General features: G+C 41.2%; 1 protein-coding gene across 5 annotated transcripts in view; it reads left to right on the top strand.

The window, feature by feature from the left end:
• MTMR1 (myotubularin related protein 1) overlaps positions 1–19099 on the top strand; it is a 71277-nt gene that overhangs the window by 5038 nt on the left and 47140 nt on the right. For 2 of the 5 annotated variants that reach the window (XM_040628102.1, XM_040628099.1), the window contains exons 1-2: positions 12463–12481; positions 17999–18074. In XM_040628102.1, coding sequence (XP_040484036.1) covers positions 18029–18074 — 46 coding nt within the window. In that variant the 5' untranslated portion in view covers positions 12463–12481; positions 17999–18028. Of the gene's footprint in view, positions 1–1024; positions 1131–1942; positions 2019–11840; positions 11865–12462; positions 12482–17998; positions 18075–19099 lie in introns of those variants that run through there. The other 3 variants (XM_040628106.1, XM_040628092.1, XM_040628097.1) reach the window with 3 other exon arrangements.

The following is a 19099-nucleotide window of genomic DNA, read 5'->3' as shown; positions in this document are numbered from 1 at the left end:
GAAATGCAGAGAGCACCATGCAAGCGGAAGATGCCATTTTCCTTGCAGGACTGTGTTCTCGTATAAGGCAGTGGCTGGCCTCTGTGGGGCTGGCCTCTGTTTTGCCTTACAGTTCAGTGAGTCGGTCACTCTTGGTTGTGTTGTGTCCTGGAAGGACAGCCTCAGTGGAGCTGGAGGCAGGCCCACCACGTTTTTTTTTTTTTTAAAGATTTTATTTATTTATTTGACAGAGATAGAGACAGCCAGCGAGAGAGGGAACACAAGCAGGGGGAGTGGGAGAGGAAGAAGCAGGCTCATAGCAGAGGAGCCTGATGTGGGGCTCGATCCCATAACGCCGGGATCACGCCCTGAGTCGAAGGCAGACACTTAACCGCTGTGCCACCCAGGCGCCCCAGGCCCACCACGTTCTGATAGGGCGGGTCACCTCTGGTGCCTCAGTTTTCTCATCTCAGAAACATGTTGGCTGGTCCCTGATCTGCCTTCTTATCATGCTGTGGTTTTGAGGCTGTGATATCATAACAGACCGGAAGAGCCTTTGTAAGCTGTCAGTGCACTTACAGAAATGTAAGGTAGCAGTATTACTACATGCAGGATGTCATTTGTCTAATCTGGTCTTTTTAAACTCACATAATCAACTGTTCCATTAAAAGTCTATTTGAAAAACATATGCCATAAAACAACTTTCACTTTAGAGTTAATATTCCATATACATTACATTAAGAATATTCACTCCATATAGTTGTAATATAGTAAAATGCCATTAAATGATAGAGAATAACATGCTTAACTGTCTAATGCCTAGACTCTTAAACATAAAAAAAATTGATTCATTTAAAATCAGCCTGGAACCTAATCTTACTTCCTGATTGTCAGTATTTCAGTTCTTATATTAAATGTAAAGGTAACCAAATAGTCTGATAAAAGTTTGTTTTCTAAAAAAAAGTACAAATATCCCTAGTCAGTGCTCATTTTTTTTCACTGAGAGCTGAGTCTTAAAATATTTTAATCACACTATTTCTTTTAGTCCTACAGGATCACATGTTGAATGGTGTAAACAGCTTATAGCTGCTACAATTTCTAGTCAGATTTCAGGTTCAGTGACATCAGAAAATGTATCCAGAGACTACAAGGTAAGCAGCATTGAGTCCTTAATTCATTTTCAATGTACCAAGAAGCTTTGCATTTCTTTAAAGATTTTGTTTATTTATTTATTTTAGAGAGCAAGCGTGCATGCGTGTCTTTAAAGATTTTGTTTATTCATTTATTTTTAGAGAGAGAGAGCACGTGTGTGTGGGATGGGGGCCGGGGGGAGGAGCAGAGGGAGAGGAAGGGGGAAAGAATGTGAAGCAGACTCCGTGCTGAGCGTGGAGCCCAACGTGGGGCTTGATCCCACAACCCCAAGATCATGACCTGAGTTGAAACCAAGAGGCAGCTGCTTAACCGACTGAGCCACCCAGGTGCCCCTGGAAGCTTTGCATTTTTAATTTGAGTGAGACTTTGGCCCCTTGATGCTCAACAAACATTTGCTTGGGAACAAGGGTGAATGATTTTCTGTTAGATTTGAACTTCAGGGGAGAATTTTTACCAGAACCTTGTATATGTACTCATGGTTTTGTAATTGAGAGGAAAAACTGTCTTTAGGATCCTTTTTTTAAAAATTCAGTTCCATTTGGTTATTTAACTGTATTACATATTGTGTTTTTACATTTTATTATAATAAATGCCTATATTTTCTTCGATCATATTCTGAACTTCAGAGAATGTCTGATAGTCAGTACCCCACCTTCACAATTTGCGTCTGTATTTAGGTACTGCCTGTGGGTAGTCAGCGCTAGCAGTGATACTACAATGCAAAAAACTGCACAACTCCAGAATGTTGTATGGGCAGCCTCATTTTTTGGTCCTTAATTTGTATTCTCTGTTTATTCTCAAGTTGAGAGTGATAAGCTCCTTGTCAGCAGAGACTGGGGCTCTTTTACTCACCACTGCTTCCCCAGCACAGTCCTGGAATATAACAGGTGCTCAGTAAATACTTGTTGAGTCAATTAACAAATTAAAAACTTATGTGCTTCATCTTTGTTAAGGCTAAGACTAACCTTGTTTTAATGTCAACAAACTATTAAACCATGCTTATGTTGCAGTAGTAGCATTTGCCTGAATTGCGGTTTCAGTTTGTTATAGTTATCTGTGCCTGCTTGTAAAAGATAGTAGATTTTCACAAGTATGGGTGAGCTACATTTGGTATCCCAGACTACCCTCAGTCAACAATCTCTCAAAATCATGGTCCTTGCCAGGCACCAAGTCCTACAGACAGTTCAAGAACTATAATAAAGATCCTAATTAATTCTTAATACATGCTCCTTGCTTAAGGGCTCTGGCCTCCGTTCCTCTTTTCTCTCTCTCATAACGCACCAAGTGCAGAAAGTGATTCAAGAGGCCATATAATTGAAATTTGGCTATCATGCTGTACTTCATCCAAGCCATCTGATGCTGTTGATTAGGACTACCAGAGGAAGGCAGGGCTTTGGATTAGTAGAAATTGGATAATCTGCTCAGCCAGAAGAGTGACGACAGTATGTCACTCTCAGTAGGTTTCCCTGCTATCTGGTTTTCATGTTTGTCCACGTGGGACCAGCTGGGGTTCCTGGTGTTCCAAATCCAGCTGGGCAGATATGCCAGCTGCAGGTGGGAGGAGCATTTGCCGCATCCCTGATGCCTGAGTGGCTGGTCGCTGAGCAGCTGCCGACCCCACCAGTCCCAGTGGCCCTGGTGCCCCGTCTTAGCTGAGAAACTGCCCCACTGAGTGGAGAGGCTCAAGAACCCATATTAGCGGAGAATAGCTCTCAGGCCTTGGAATGATTTTCTTTCCGGACAATTAGGAGTTAAGTGTAATGTTTTCATTATGCTTGAATATTTGTTAGTGTTGTGTGGGTTCTATAAAAGGCTGAATGTTGACTGTATGCATAGCTTTCTAACCTCTACATTAATAGATCAGACTGAATCTGTGCTTTAACACGAAGCAACTACATTTTTTTTAAATTTTAGTCTATTTACAAATTTTGTGTAACAGAATTAGCTCATGTTGGAATGGTTTAACAGATGGCATTCTGGAAAAAAAATAAGGCTTTTCTATATTTTGTAAATTGAATTTTGGGTACCTACGTCAGATCATAGCTAAAGCTTTTGATGAATGATTATAAGAGAACATGTTTTCTAATTGTCTTTGTTATATTTGCCCTGTAGCCAAGTCTGTGAAGTCAGAGTTAAATTTATAATTCAGGAGTTTTTCTAAGAAGAGTTTTTTAAATAATAAAAGTGTAAAATGTTTCTAAACCATAAGGCTAATTTTATATGCTACTTATAAAGTAGTTCTTAAAATCGGAATACCCAAGATGGGACCGTGGAACACCGATGGCATGGGAGCCATTGCATGTTGTCTTTCCTGATGGTCCAGACACAATTCCTTGAGGATTTAATTTGCAGTCATCAATCAATAATATTTCAAATTATCTCCTGTGCAGATATCTTATTTAAAACCCACACACAATATGGGGGTTAATTTATTATAGGTTAACCTTGATGTCAGTAATTAAATGGGAGCAGGTGTTTCTGTAGAGCTGAGCACTTGCACCTTGGTTTGAAATGCTGATTGTCTTTTTTGTTGTAGGCTGCTGAGGGTGGTGCTACATCCTCCTCAGCAACCCTTGAGCACATATAGGGCTCATGGTTTTCTAATACTTTTTTTGTTGGATTTGTAATACTTTTTGAGATATAATCCATTTCAGCCTTAAAGCAACCAAATGAGATAGCTTTTATTGTAATCATCATTTAATGGATGAGGAAACCAAGGCTCGGAGATGTCAGATGACTTGCTTAATATCACATAGTTGGACTTGGGATTTTTTAGCAGGACAGCTATCCCATTGAAAAGCTAGAGTGCATTGAAAATTTTGTTCCCCTGCCCTGTCCACTGTTTTTCAAAATGTGGCCCTTGGGTTTTCCCACATCAGCACTCCCCAGGGTGTCTGTAAAAATGCAGCTTCTATGGTCTCCATCCTGCCCAGTGAGTCAGAATCTCTGTAGGTGTGGAACCAAGGGCCTCATATATTTCTTAGGTATAAAAAATCTGAAACGCTAGGCTTCCTAGGTTTATAGCTCTTGAAATTGGTGATGGGACCATACGTTTCCTGGTACATTCCTACAAATCTGAATAATTAGCAACTCGTTAGGTTTTTGAGAACAGTTTTATTATTCATATCATAAATTGACAATAGGCTCAGGGTCAGATCACCCAAACTATGATAAGACTATCACTTTTATCACATGAGATAAACTTAGATGGTATGTCTGTGGACATGTGTTCACAGTTATATAATTATTTTAAATATGTGTTAGAAAAAGTAGCACATTGAACTTGTGTTTTAATGGATGTGATTGTGTAGAACTAGGCAAAGTATGAAAAAGGAGTTGATTTAAAGTCAATATAAATACTAATATTAGTATAGGCAATGTGGAGATAGAGCAAACCAAACTTGTAGAGATGGTATGTGAAATGACAGAAGTTTGGGAAACATTGTCCTAGCTTAAAAGGTAAATAGCCATTATGTTGAATTGTGGATCAACTAAATTAATAAATGTATGCTTTAATACCAAGTCATGCTGAAGATTTGCCTGATCATTAAGATTACTAGAAATGTAATAAAATGTTTTGTTTTGTTGGACCCTCTCCCCATGCCCCACTACCAACTCAACTCAGTTGCTTTTCACTTATACTAGGCTAACAAAGAGTAAAAGTCTCTCTCTAATTTGTCAAAGATTTTAAGAACAGGATCTGAATGTAATGTTCCATAGATTAGATGAAATAATACGGTTACAAATTGTAATGAAACTTTTTGGGAGCTGTTAGTAGAAGTGACCTCATCATCACCATCATCACCTCTAATCCTCTGCTCTCGTTTCTCCTCCCTCATTCATGCACACACAGTAGCTAGATCTTTTCTTTAAACATTTGAAAGAAAAAAGAGAAAATAGAGAGGTTTCTGTACTATGTGTTATCATTTAACAAGTTGGTATGGTGAGTAAATTCTGGATCCTAAACAAACATTTCCAGAAGGGCTTTGGAGGGAAGTAAGATGCAGTGTATGGAAAAGGCTTCATTATGCTTGAGCTAGGTTTTAGTTAACATTTCTTAAATTGAGTACTAGTCTATGAAAAGAGAAGCTCGAACATGATCTTTCAGAATCCATGGCCATAATCCATTGTTGATAGCATGGCCTCATGATCTATTTATTAAATCGGAGTTTGCAAAAACAAAGGTCTACAAGCTAGGCAGACATGGGAGGGGGCAATGGAGAACAGCATGTTCCCTTAAAAACAATTTAAAAAACACCCTCCTACTGCCTGTTTGAGCAATAGGCCTCCAGTTTGTAACCACTGCAATAGAAAAGCACCATCTTATCTCCCAGGGTTACTTGTGGGGAAAAATTATTTCTTAAAAATATCAAGATTTCATAAGTCAAAGAAAGATAGGATATGATTTCACTCATATGTGGAATTTAAGAAACAAAACAGATGAACATGGGAAAAAGAGGCAAACCATAAAATAGACTGTTCACTCTAGAGAACACACTGAGGGTTGCTGAGGGAGGTGGATGGAGGAATGGGTGAAATGGGTGATGCGGATGAAGGAGAGCACTTGTGAGGAGCACTGGGTGTTTTATAGAAGTGATGAATCACCACATTCTACCCCTGAAATGAATATTACACTGTATATTAACTAACTGGAATTTAAAAACTTAAAATTGACAAGATTGCAGCTTCTGCTTCTGGAAAGATGGAGCCAATGTATGTTTTCCTATTCTTCATGCTAAGTACAACCCAAAACCCTGGACATAAGCTATAAAATAAACATAAGTGCTCCAAAAAAGTAGAAGGCAGCATACTGGTCAGGCATCTCAGGACCCATGGAATGACACTGCGGTGAGTCCCTGGGTTTTGTTTCTGCCACATATGTCCAGACTTATTGCTGAAGAAGCCAGCAACCCAGAAATGCCAACAGGCATGGACAGTAAAAGCCTACTCTCTCAAGCCAAAGGACCAGGAAAGGGACAGCCTAGGAAAAAGAAAACTTGTAGGCGCTCACCACTGTACTCCAGCCAAACACCACAGAAAAAGTTGTGGCCCCACACCCACCCTGCCAGAAAGGCCAAGTTGGGAGCTTTGATGTCCCCCCCCTTGCCAGGCTGTAATGAGGCACACCAAATCCATGTGGTGGTGGTGTCGGAGGAAGCCTAGTGGAGACTCAGACTTTCATGGCCGCCCGTTGGTAAGGAGGCTGTGCCTCCGCTATGGTGTCAGTGGAGGCCGTGTCGGGGGCAGTAAAGAGGTGTCCATGCCACCGCCAGCCAGGGAGATATCCGTAGCAGCCTAGTGGGGAGCTGGAACTCTTGCCCCCACCCAGCAGTAACCAGGAATCCCCCATCCTCTGGTGTCCATGGAAGCTGAGTAGGGAACCTGGGGGGGTTCTTGTACCCCTACCTGGCTGTAACGAGGCGGTACCCCCGCTTCTGTTGCAGCAGTGTCCGAGAAAGCCAGCTAAAACAGAAGGTCTAAATAAGATCCATACTCTTATAACTAATACTCAGAATGTTCAGATGGCCATTGGAAATCACTCGCTATACGACAAAAGAGAAAGATCTCAAACTGTATGAAAAAAGAGAATGAATACGTGACAGAACTGAGATGACAGATGTTAGAGTTCTGTGAAAATGATTTTAAAGAAGCCATCATAAAATTGCTTCAATAAACAATTATAAATATGCTTGAAACAAGACAGAGGAAGCGAGAGAAAAGAAATAGGAAAGTTTCAGCAAAGAAATAAAAAAGAACCAAGTGGAAATTTTAAAACAAAAATACAGTAACCGAAATTTAAAAACTTCAATGCATGTGTTCAATAGCCCAGTAGAGAGGACAGAGGAAAGAATTGGATGGGTCTTAAGGGAATTAACATTGAGTCAAAAATGCCACTCTGCAAAGGTCGTGTACTATATGATTCCATTTATGTAACAGTCTTCAAATGACAAAATTATAGTCATGAACAGATTACTGGTTGCCAGGGGCTAAGAAGGGGAGGGGCTGCGAGGGAAGCTGATGTGGCTACAGAAGGGTGACAGTAGGCATCCTCCTGGTGATGACATTGTTCTGCATCTTGATTGTATCAGTGTCAATTTCCTGGTGCTGGCATTGTTCTGTAGTTCCGTAATATGCTGCCATTGGGGAAATTGAATGACATGGTACATGGAATCTCTGTTATTTCTTACAACTGCATGTGACTCTACAATCATCTCAAAATTAAAATTTAATTTTTAAAAAGTAAAAATTTTTACAGACTGCTGAATGATTCTGTATTGCATGTAAAATAAATCTTGTTTAATACGTCTAAAACTCATGATATATCAGAAGTATTATTTAAATGAAACAAAGTTATGCTAGTAAAGATGGTAGAATTTAGTTAGTGAAGGATATCAGCAGTTATCAGATCTCAGTTTACTAGTTCAGTTACAATATACTCATCCCTTTCGTAAGTGGCAGTTGGGGCCAGCATATTTCATCGCAGGTGGAACTGAACATGAACAGCCCCTTCATCACCTTTCCCAGAGGGCTTCAGAGAGTGGAAAGTGACTGTTGCAGGCTAGAGTTTGACAAAGGGGGTCAGGCAAAATTCAGGTGTGGCCGGTTCCCCAAAGACCGGGGTTATATTTTCACGACTGTTAAGATTTGTCTTCACCTGCCCTGGGCCTCTGACTCTAGCTAGTCAGTGACCACCAAGCTAGGTAGAATTCTGGTTATTAAGACACCAACAGCAAGAGGAATGATCTCCTGAGCCAACAGTTCACTCTTCAGAGCAGGGTACAAACCTCTTCTTTTTAACTCATTTTGTAGTGATCTGATAACTACAGTGCAATTACTTTGTTTGTAGGCTTCATGCCTGAAATAGAAACAGTGGTGTTTTTACTTCAGTATCACAGTCTTTTCTTGAAAAGAAGCCCCTTAGACGCATAAGTTCTAAACAGGTCACTTGTAAAACACTGATACTTATTTGACTTAGAATTGTCTTATGTGGCTTATCAAAACGATCATAAACTTTGGATTCAGAGCACTTTGCCTTGAGTCCCAGCCCTGTAGTTGATGAGCTGCCCAACAAGTTATTGAACCTTCTCGAGCTTCAGTGTCCTCATCGGCATGAATGGTGTTACAGCAGAGGTTTAATGTATTAAATAGGGCAGCCTATGCATGAGACACACGCAGTCGTCCTTTACTCTGCTCTCCCTACACAAATGTGTGTGTAGGTACAAACCAATACTGCAAGAGCACGGTCTGATTGCTGAACACCCGTCCACTTCCACAGTCATGATGTGAGCACCTGTTACGTGCAAGGGGCTGGGCTGCACGGAATTCCTAATAGGGGAAAGAGACCCCCAAAACATATAGTTCAAGTGGGACTGTGGTGAGGCTTGAAATAGATGTGTAAACAAGACATGGTGAAAGGAGTGAAGAGGACAGAGCAGAACATTCTGGGCATTAAGCTGTGAGGGCCTTTGTCAACCTTCAGAAGGGGAACAGGATGGGGGGGCGGTGTATTGAGGATAAGAACATGGGTGCTAAAACCAGCCAGCTTGGGTTTGAATTCCCGCTCTGCTGTTGCTGGCCATGTGACATACTGTGACTTACTCCACCTCCTGCTACCTCAGTTCCCTCATCTGTCTCAGGGGGATAATAGTGTCTCCTTCCCAGTGGCTGGGAGGGTCGGGAGGGTTGAGCTGACACGTGTGAAACGTCTAGCACAACACCTTTGACACAACTGCTTGCTGGTGTTTGTATCACTGGCACTGGCTCCATTTGAAAACTTCCTGAAATCCTTCCACACTGTTGGAGTTTAGTGGTGTCAGCTATTACCTTATGAAGAATTAAGACAGGAGCCAAACAGAATTAAGACAGGAGCCAAATAGTGTTAGACCACAATAATTGATCAAAGCTGACTTGGAGAGCCTGGCTTAGGTGTGAGGTCACGGTGGGCCCAGAATTAAACACATGTCCCCAGAGGCAGCTGTAGACACCTGTGGCCTCTTCCTCAGGGCAGGGCTCACACAGGCAAACTCGCCACCGGCCAGGGAGAGCAGGACCTACCCTCCTGGTGTGCTGGCAAACAGATCCCAGAGTGCCCGGAGGGGCGAAGAAGAGCACCCCATCCTCCTTCCCAGGAGCGAGTGGTCAGCGGGAGCCCTCGCCTCTCTGGTGCGGAGTGCCCAAAGGATGTCTTGAAAGGAACCTGAGAGCAGAGGAAGGGAGTTTTAACCCCAATGCAAACTTTTATACAAATTTATATCTTGGTTCTTGTCTGGGGAAAAAAATCACTGTGTACCTCTCTGCTACTCACACTATACACATAGAACCCTTCTGATGCCAGATGTGTGGGTTCCCCCCCCCACTGTCCAATTGTCCAACACCAGTTGGGTGTCCTACAGTTCAGTTCCATTCTAACACTAACTGGAGTTAGTGTAGACCCCACAGGTTAAGGCCTCAGTCCCACTAGATTGTCCCTCAGTTCAGACACCAATGAAAGTAGTAGGCCCCTAAATTCCCCATAACTTCTGCCCAGCTTGGCTACAAATTGGGGGTTTCCAGGACTGCCTCCTTGATTTTGCTTGTTTGCTAGAACAGCTCACAGAGATCAGGGAAACACTTATGTTTACCACCTTATTAGAGGACATGATAAAGGAGACAGTTGAACAGCCAGATGAAGAGATACGCAGGGCAGGATCTGGGAGGGTCCCAGGTGCAGGAGCTTCTGTCCCTGTGGACTTGGGAGGCACCACTCTCCTGGGATGTGAATGTGTTCGAAGCAGAAGCTCTCTGCACCCCATACTACTGGGATTTTTATGGAGACCTCATCACATAGGCATGATCTGTTAACTCACTCTCCAGGCCCTCTCCCTTCTGGAGAGGGGGGCGTGTAGAGCCAAAAGTTCGAAGCTTCTAATCATGGCTTGCTGTTTCTGGTGGGAAGCTCCCATCCTAAAGCCACATAGAGTTGCCTCATTACCACATTACCTGTGTCTTGGTTTTCTCATCAAAAAATGGGGCCAATGATAGTTTTTATCTCACAAGGTTGTTTTGAGAATGAGTTAATATGTACCAAGTGCTTAGAAGAATGGCACTTAAAATCATTCCATGAGTATTTTTTTATGATGCAGCTGCTGCCGAGGGAAAACAATAAAGGAACTTAAAATTAAATTTTCATCAGGAGAGATTGAAAGAGGGAGATAAGAGTTTGAGAAAAGTTACTTGCTCATCTTTTAGGATGGGACATGGATAGACACTGTTTAAAGTTGACAAATCAAGAATTAGAGGTGTAACCTTATTTAGGGTTATGGAGGCAATCCTCAGAATGAGAAATCACTCCAGTTAAACGTGTTTGTCACTAGGGAATGAACATGGTCAGAGAAGGGAGACCTATTTTGAGTTCATATTGCCATCTATGCCCCATTTTGCGTTATTTACTAACATAGGCGTGCATTTTCTTCATTTTGTACAACTTTCTCGAGGTGTAATTCACATATTTAAAGTATACAATTTGATACATTTTGATAGGTACACACCTCTTAATCACCACAATTAAGAGGATAAACATATTCATCACCCCTCCTGCAAAAAAAAAAAAAAAAGACAGGTTTAGGTTTTTTAGTTTAGTCTATATTTAGGAATTTATGGGCTTTAGGTCTCTGAGCTACAGTATCATCACTTAATTCAGAACCTACATCAGAGGGTATTTTAATGATGATACAATGATGTTTTTTGAAGTCTTTAGCCTTGTATTCATATGATCTTATCTATCCTGAGTGAAACCTATAAAGGTAATAATTGGAAGCTCCGCTGATTTTTTTTTTTTTTAATGATCTGTTTCCCATAGAACATACTGTGGTTAGATGGTAGGATTTCTGACTGTGGATTGGGGAACAGACATTCAAGTCTTCCTCACTTTCCATCCGTCCTCTGGGTGTTTTCTCTAGCCAGAGCTTCCCCAATGCTTGCACTGCATGTTCGAGTAGAAGTCACAGGTGAGGGTAAATAAAGCTTGGCTTCCCCCCTCCTCCCCTCCCTCCCCTGCCCTCCCAGCAGAGCCATCTGCCTCTTCCCTATGCAGTAGGGCGAGGGGCAGGCACCCCTTTCTCTGTGGGGAGGCCACAGCAGGGAGTTTCATTTTGGAGTCCTGACTGCAAGTTGGAAATATAATTTCTATAGAAACCAGCTTAAGATTTATGGTTAACGGGTGTTTATGACACCATTAGCACTAACAGCTGAGCCATGCTCTGGGTCAAGTGTGGGGGCTTTTGTGGTTTTTGGGTTCCGTTTTCGTTTTGTTTCTGTGGGCTGGTTTGGGAGCAGAACCGCTGTTTTGTATCATTGTCTCTATGGGGAAAATGCATTCAGTATTCCAAACACACACACAAGTGAACTTTTCAAACACAGCCTGTTCACAATGGCTTATAATGGTACTTGACAGAAGGGTTTTGTGTTTAAAATAATGTAGTTTGTCTTAGCCTAAGGGCAATAAGTTTCTCCAAATCAGAGACTTGCCTGAGAATTACAGGACAAATGTGTTAAGATTGATTTGATAGCGAACAAAACTTGGAGGGCAAATGTGTTAGGATTGATCTGGTTGTTGGTTTAGTTAGAGGATTATTCTGTTCCATCGGGATGGGCTTGTGAGCTTAACAGCATCTTTCACAGGTCGGTAGTAATGTGTCCATGATGATGATGTTCTGTGTTTTAACTAACAGGTTTTCAGGAGGCCCGATATAAGGGTAAGGATATGTGGTTTTCGGCACATAGGCCTCCTACTTGTGCGTCTCTGTGCTTGATAGAACACTCAGTCTATTTAGTGTTCTTTACCTTCTCACTGGGTTTATGAATCACTCAGGTCAACTTGCTCTGCTGTGTCATAGCTTTAAGTGTTCTCTAGAAATGCTTTATTTGTCACGGTGTTTTTATGTGCAGTGAAAGCCAGTGTGTGTGAGGGCAGGATGCTAAAGTTGTTGCCAGCGTGCAGTACTGACTTTTGTTGGGTTACATGAATTCTGACCAAATGGAAATTCATGGCCGGGGCTCATGGCCAGGCCTGCAGAGCCCTCATTTCACCTCGCTTACCATGTAACTCATGCTAAAGAATTGAACAACACCAACACAGTGGTGATTTGCTGTCCGTCCTGTCGAAGTCAGATTTCAAGTCACCTTTCTGTTTGCATGCTGAATCTACAGAGCACAAGTGCGAGTCTTGAGGATAAATTTAGCAGAATCAGTCCCATTTAGTATTTCTTAAAATACAGATGTAGCTGTTACGAGTAGTGGATTGTCGCTTATGTTTTCCTCATGACTTTCCTTCCCTTTATTTCAGAATATGCATAAAGCAAGACAAAGATTGGTAATGTGCATGCGTTTGAACCTGAGTATCAGATGTTGAAAATTAACCTTTTTCCATTCAATGAAAATAAAGTGGATTTTGACAGAATAATGACTTGAGTTTAAAATGGTTAATCTTACTGAAGCCAATGAAGTAGTACAAAAATAAGCAGGTTAAGTCAAATTTTTGTTCTCCTAGTTGGTTTATCTGTTTAACCTTGTTTTCACCATGTTTCCTTATGCTCGTGGGAATCATTTTCTTTCACTGATTCACATCGTTAAGTATCAGTGTTTGCCTTCCCATTTGCATGGACTTCCAAGTACTGTGTGGTTTTTTTGTTGTTTAGTCATTCATTTTTCTGTTTTTAAAAATTTTATCAAAGAATGATTCCATTTTCTTTGTATTTAAAAAAATTGAAGTTTCAAAAACTGTTGCATTTAAAAAATTACCCTGCTTTGAAGCGTAGCAGTACCAGCTGTGTAGTAAATTCAGTCTGATGATAGAGCATGACAATGTATTAGGTCGCTCTTTTACCATATTGACAAAAATGAAAGGGGGGAAGTAGTACGTTCTTTTAAAGCTTTGCTACTTCTTCCCTGATTGCCTTTTAAAGAAATATAGTCATGGGAACCAGAGTTTCATGAAGAAAAAAATATATCTATGCCAAATTTTAATATTTGCAGCCTCAGAGAGCTGATACAACTTTTAAACGGGGTTATCATCTTGTCGTCTTCAGCATTTATGTTCTTTTACCACCTGCTGAACCGAAAGTCCAATTTTTAAAGTTTCAAAAACGAATTGACTCTATGAAGAGGTTAAATTAAGCACAGTATACCTTTAAAGAGATTGGAAAACACTTAAAGATATATGACCTTTTAGCTGTTTCTTTGAAGCACATTGATGCTGTAATTAGAAACCTTTAATACGGTATTGATTTGTAAAGCACAACATTTATTTAGCAATGATTTACAGATTAGATGTGTATGTATGTCTCCAGCATGTAATCTGTGCATGTGCATGTGTGTGGAAAGCTTGTTAATGCTAGTGGGCTTGAGCCCTGAACAATAGTTCTGTAGAGTATGTGAGTACTTACTGTGTTTAAAATACATGTCTATGAACTGCTTTTGTATTTTGGCTTGGTTTTGCCCTTTCCTTGGTTACTATGGTATGCTTTATGTTCTATGAGCATATTATGTGTCTGTTATTTTGTTTCTTTGCCATATGCTATAGTATTGCTTGATTTTAAAAAAGACCGTACAGTCTTTGAAATCCATGATGTTTGTTTGCTTTTCATTTTTCCGCCCCAACACAAACAGAATAGATACTCCATTTTAGGCTGAGGATGCTATAGATGGCCAGCACGTTATTTCCTTAACTTCAAGGGGGAATATGTTGTGATTTGCAAAGCCGTGAAAGGTGTGTCAACTTTTACATGCTTAGTGTCTCTTTAAAAAAGAACTTCTGTCCTTTCACCTGTCTGTTTGCACGTGTTTCTCTTTCTCCTCTTTGCCTTTTCTTGTCCATGCACCTGGTGCTGTGCAGGAGATTCAGGAAGAACACAATGGCTACCCTTCTGAAGCCGAAGCTGATCAGGTGGCAAGTTCTACGTGTTCATCTGTTTGTAGCTACAGATTGTGTATTTAGAAGCCATTTCATACTAGATTTCTAGATGACAAGCAAATGTCTTTCCACTACGGTAATGCTCTCCTGTCCAAGTTTGGTAGATTCCATTATGACATTATTTGCAAAAATTGGTTTATCCAACATTTTATCAACCAGAAATTTGTTCATCTGTGCCTCGGATTTCCCAGATAGGGTTAGCTATGAGGTAAGGAGCCTTAGTCACAACAGGACTCTGAAATGCCTTTACAGAGATCGACAGATGCATATGCTAAGGGTGCTCCTTGAGGGTGTAGACTGTGCTTTATTCAAATTTGCACAGTCCATGCCCAGCATAGTACCTGGTACCTTGTAGGTATTTGGAGAATGAGTCCATATCGTTTATATTTGTTAATTAGAAGAAAAAAATCATGCATCAAGATTCTTGAGTTCTTACTCTTTGCTCAGTTCCTCAAGACCCTCTGGAGTCTTTTAAAGCAGCAGAACTTTCTCCAAAGCTTGTTTAGAATGTCCATATGTGAAAGCGCTCAGCAGAGCAGCTCCAGGGAAGCATGGCCAGCTACCCCCGTGCTCAGCTGTGCCTTTCCCCAACCCACGCTCATTTGGTGACCCTGGAAGCACCTTGAAGAGCCCGATTTGAAAACCACTGCTTCTGGCATGCAGCCATTATAGAAACTGTCCACCCAGCAGCTTCGATTCATTATGAGAAAAATAACAGAGAGGCCAGGGCCATCTGGTGGGCTGGAGTCCTCCGGGACAAATTCAGGGAGCTGGTGGGCCTTCTGCTGGACTTTCAGGGTCACTGGAACAGGATTTGGATGAGATCACCACAAGGAATTCCTCAATTGGGCAACACGTGGAGCAGAGACACCAAGAGGAATGAGTGTTTTCATGAGATCAAATTTTGTCCACAAGAATATTCCGTTCTTTGATTATACTGTACATGGGTTGGATAAATCAAGGGTCAAATCATGTCTTGTGCAACTTGGTAGTTGCAGTCAAAGCTCAATGTAGCACAAGTGTAAGTCCCATTTCCTAACACCAGCTTTATTAAGGGAATCTACTGTACTCACAAAATAACGAGCCTTTAGAAACCATTCTTCTCTTGAATTCCTATGCTAAAGCTAAATGTGTTTCCTGTACAAAATCGAACTTTTATGGGAAAATCAGAAGTAGTGGGATCGTTCGTTTTGTTCTGATAGTTGCTTTTCCATCACTTATAAAGCATGTATCGGATTGAATTATTATTAGTGAAAGGTTTGTCTCACTATGTCTCACCAGCACATTCATGCCTCATATAAATGCACAGGTATTTCAAACCAAATTTGACATCATATCAGAAAAGAGGTATGTTTGATCTTCACCCTCAATCTTGAGAGCCCTGTACATTCTCAGAATGGTCTCCGTCACTGGTGTCTCCCATCTGCAACTTTTTAGTAGCTAGTCCTGTGTTGAGGGCTTGAAAGTATTTGATGCGGCTCGCTATAAAGCTTAGAGTGAATCACAGCCCCCCGCCTCTCCCCGCTCCCCTTCCAGCTCAGTTGATTAGAACAGCTTGCTTTAGTACATATATTTCAAAATAACCTATCCCCATTTATTTTAAAATATAAATTAAGGAATTTAGGTTTATATATGATAAGATTTAACCATTAAAATAAACTTTAACAGTGTAATATTTGAAGTAACTTTAAACTTAGATATTGATTGAACTAGCTTTCTCACTGTAACTATATTATAAAATTAATCACTGGTTCAGGCAAAAGAAAGCAGAATTTCAAATTAAGGGCTCTACGATTGGTGATGTTGTTAGTATTTCTAAAACTGGACATTTAGAAATATAAGTATTGGCTTATGCTCTATTGATAAAAGATGTTTCCAGATCAGGTGTGAGTATAAAGATGAATCCATTAACAATTCATTTACCCTTTAACGATTCTCTATGTCCCTAAAAATTTTGGCTGAAGTGTTTTAAAAATCAATCTAGACCAAAACATCAAACTGAAAAAAATTGTTCAGAGGTAATAATGAACCATTAATCTGTATTATTTTAATAATGTATCTTGATAAGGAGGATTTTGTACCCTCCCTTTAGATCAGACATACCCCAACCAACATTTAGCATGGAATTTGCTTTTTATATTTTGACCTTTTTCCTTTGTTTCTTTTATAAAAATGATAAAACTATGGTGTATAGGGTTTTTATTTTTATTTTATTTATTTTTTATTTTTTTTATTTTTAAAGATTTTATTTATTTATTTGACAGAGAGAGAGAGAGAGAGACAGCCAGCGAGAGAGGGAACACAAGCAGGGGGAGTGGGAGAGGAAGAAGCAGGCTTATAGCGGAGGAGCCTGATGTGGGGCTCGATCCCATAACGCCAGGATCACGCCCTGAGCCGAAGGCAGACGCTTAACCGCTATGCCACCCAGGCACCCCTGTATAGGGTTTTTAAATTGACCTTTAAGTACCATTAGTAAGACATATTGAAGTATTCTTACAACTATGCAAAAAAATTTGTTTTGAATTTTCAATAATTTAGAATTATAAAAGATATCCATTTTAAATATTTTGCTTTACAAAATTATGCTGAAAACATAGTATTGTCTGACCAGTTTTCTGCTGAACACTAGTGGCCTCCCGATGTTAACTATTTTTTGGAGAAAGCCGCCGCTGATCAGATCGGTATGGGAAATGCAGCATACTCTAGCGCCCTCTTGCTGATTTGGTGTACATTAATATGCTAAAAGACCTTTGTCACTAAAATAAAAAAACAAACCGCAGCTTAGCTTTTCTTTAACCCAGCATTACCCAAACTTGACAAAAAAAAAAAAAAGGCCTATTCACGTCTCTTGGGAATTTAATGCTCTATGAAACGCAGCTTGGGAATTGCTGGGGTTTTGAACACCTTATTCGTATTCATGACACATTATGTCAGAGATGCCGAGGAGAAAGTGACCAGTTTCCTTGGCAGCATGTCACAGGGTGGCAGTAACTTGGAATAGGCCCCGAGTTCAGGCTCTGGTCCATAGCTTTGTAGTCCGAACCTCCATTTTCTCAGCTTTCCTGAGCTATCTGACACTATATCCACCCAAAGTTACAAGAAACTGGCTAGTGGGCAGCAGGGCCAATCTGGACGTTTGGAAATGTGGGCATGTGTCTCTACAGCCATCTAAGACATCATTTTCCTAGTATCATCATAGCCAGGAAGCCTGATAAGTCATTCGCAATTTGCTTGGTGAGCGTGGAATCGGTGCAATGAATATATCCTGCTCCACGGTAGTGATGGACGTACTCCTGTCTGCCAGGCGAGAGCACACTCTCATGGCCTGGATGGGATGCACACTGACGAGCCCACTCGCTACTCCCCCCCCCCCCGCCCCACACCTCTATGCTTTGTGCATGCACACAGGTAGCTGGGCTGCAGTACAAAAGCCTAGGGCTTTCCTTAGTAATGTTACTGCCATGAGATCACCTCCCTGGTTACTTCAGTTAGACTTCAGGGTTTCCCACGCTAGCTAGTGCTTACAGCCTGGGTAATTTCTACAGCTAGCTAAGCACCTACATCTAATGTTAATTTCGTTTGTGTTAGTTTCATGCTCGGAAGGTAACCTTTTTCTGACCTCATTTCCAAAATCTGTAGGCACCTTATAATAGCTGTCTGTGTAGTGATTACAGTATCTGTCATGTCAAGCCATTTCTGTATTAATGCTTTCTAACTGTGAATTTAAATATGTGTAACAATTTGCTAGAAAATGCAGCATGGTGTCCTGTGATGCTGAGCTTTGAAATTGTCTTGTAAGGGGAGGGGGCATACAGTTTGCACGCTTCTGTAGCCGTATAGCAAGAACACAGAACACCACAATTCTTCCCAGGTATACAGCAGGAAAGTGAGATTTACTCCTGTTTGGTTTTTTGCCAGGCTCTAAGAGACGGAAATAAGCTGGCACAGATGGAAGAAACACCACTGTTTCCAGGAGAATCCATCAAGGCCACTGGTAAGTTTAATGAGTACACTTTGCTTATAGAGAGCCATAAAATGAAGTGGCACTTTACTTGCGAGCATGGGTGATGTATGTGCTGGAGATCAGCCAAACCAATTTAATTAGGGGACAAATGGACTAGGTCTATTCATTCTTATTGATGTCTTTGTGACCTTAAGAGATAGAAGACTATATAGGGTCACTCTAAGTTCCAGTTGAGTGTTCGGTGGCATCACCAACAGAAGAGGGGCCTGACTTTTCATGAAGAACTGAAGGCTGATTAGACATTCACTGTAATGTAATGCTTCATTGGAACCCTTCACTATAAGAATGTATTGACAGAAGATCTATGTCATATCTTAATAACAGTTTTGGGAACTTGGCAAAAGAATTTCAGCGGCTTATGAGATTCCAGAAAGTACAATTTGAGCACAAGAAAAAGAGCATGTGTTGCCACCCTGCGTTTTAAGGGCAGTGGCATGAATAGAGTGCCCCCCATGCTCCCCCTGGACTGCCAGGCATTTCAGCAGGTAGTACACTGTGCCATAGGCGGATGGGAGGGCAGCTACGTGTGATCTTTTCATCTCACCATTGCCGGGGTTGGGCTGGACAGTCTAATTTGCTAGACTGAGTGTTGCCTTCTTCCCTCATGGCTCCCTCCCAAGGATGTATAATCATCTTGTGTGAAGAACGTTTGAGGGGCGCCTGGGTGGCATAGTTGGTTTACTGGTTTTGGCTTGGGTTGTGATCTCAGGGTTGTGAGCCCAGGGTCATGAGATTGAGACCCATGTTGGGCTCAGCGCAGAGTCTGCTTGTCCCTCTCCCCCCAACTCGCTCTCTCACTCTCTAAAATAAATAAATCTTTAACAAAAAAGAATGTTTGAGTAGCTGGGCTCTCCCAGGGCCTCCAAACCGTACTGCCGCTGAGTATCCTGGTCCGTGGCTCCGGACCCTGCCTCTCCCATCGGTGGTTTTGAAATGCTTGCTTGCTTTCTCTCTCTCTTTTTTCTTTCTTTCTTTCTTCCTTCCTTCCTTCCTTC

This window comes from Ursus maritimus (assembly GCF_017311325.1).
Source record: "Ursus maritimus isolate PB19 chromosome X unlocalized genomic scaffold, ASM1731132v1 scaffold_X1, whole genome shotgun sequence".
Classification (NCBI taxonomy): Eukaryota; Metazoa; Chordata; class Mammalia; order Carnivora; family Ursidae; genus Ursus; species Ursus maritimus.
This window is presented reverse-complemented; position numbering and strand designations above follow the sequence as displayed.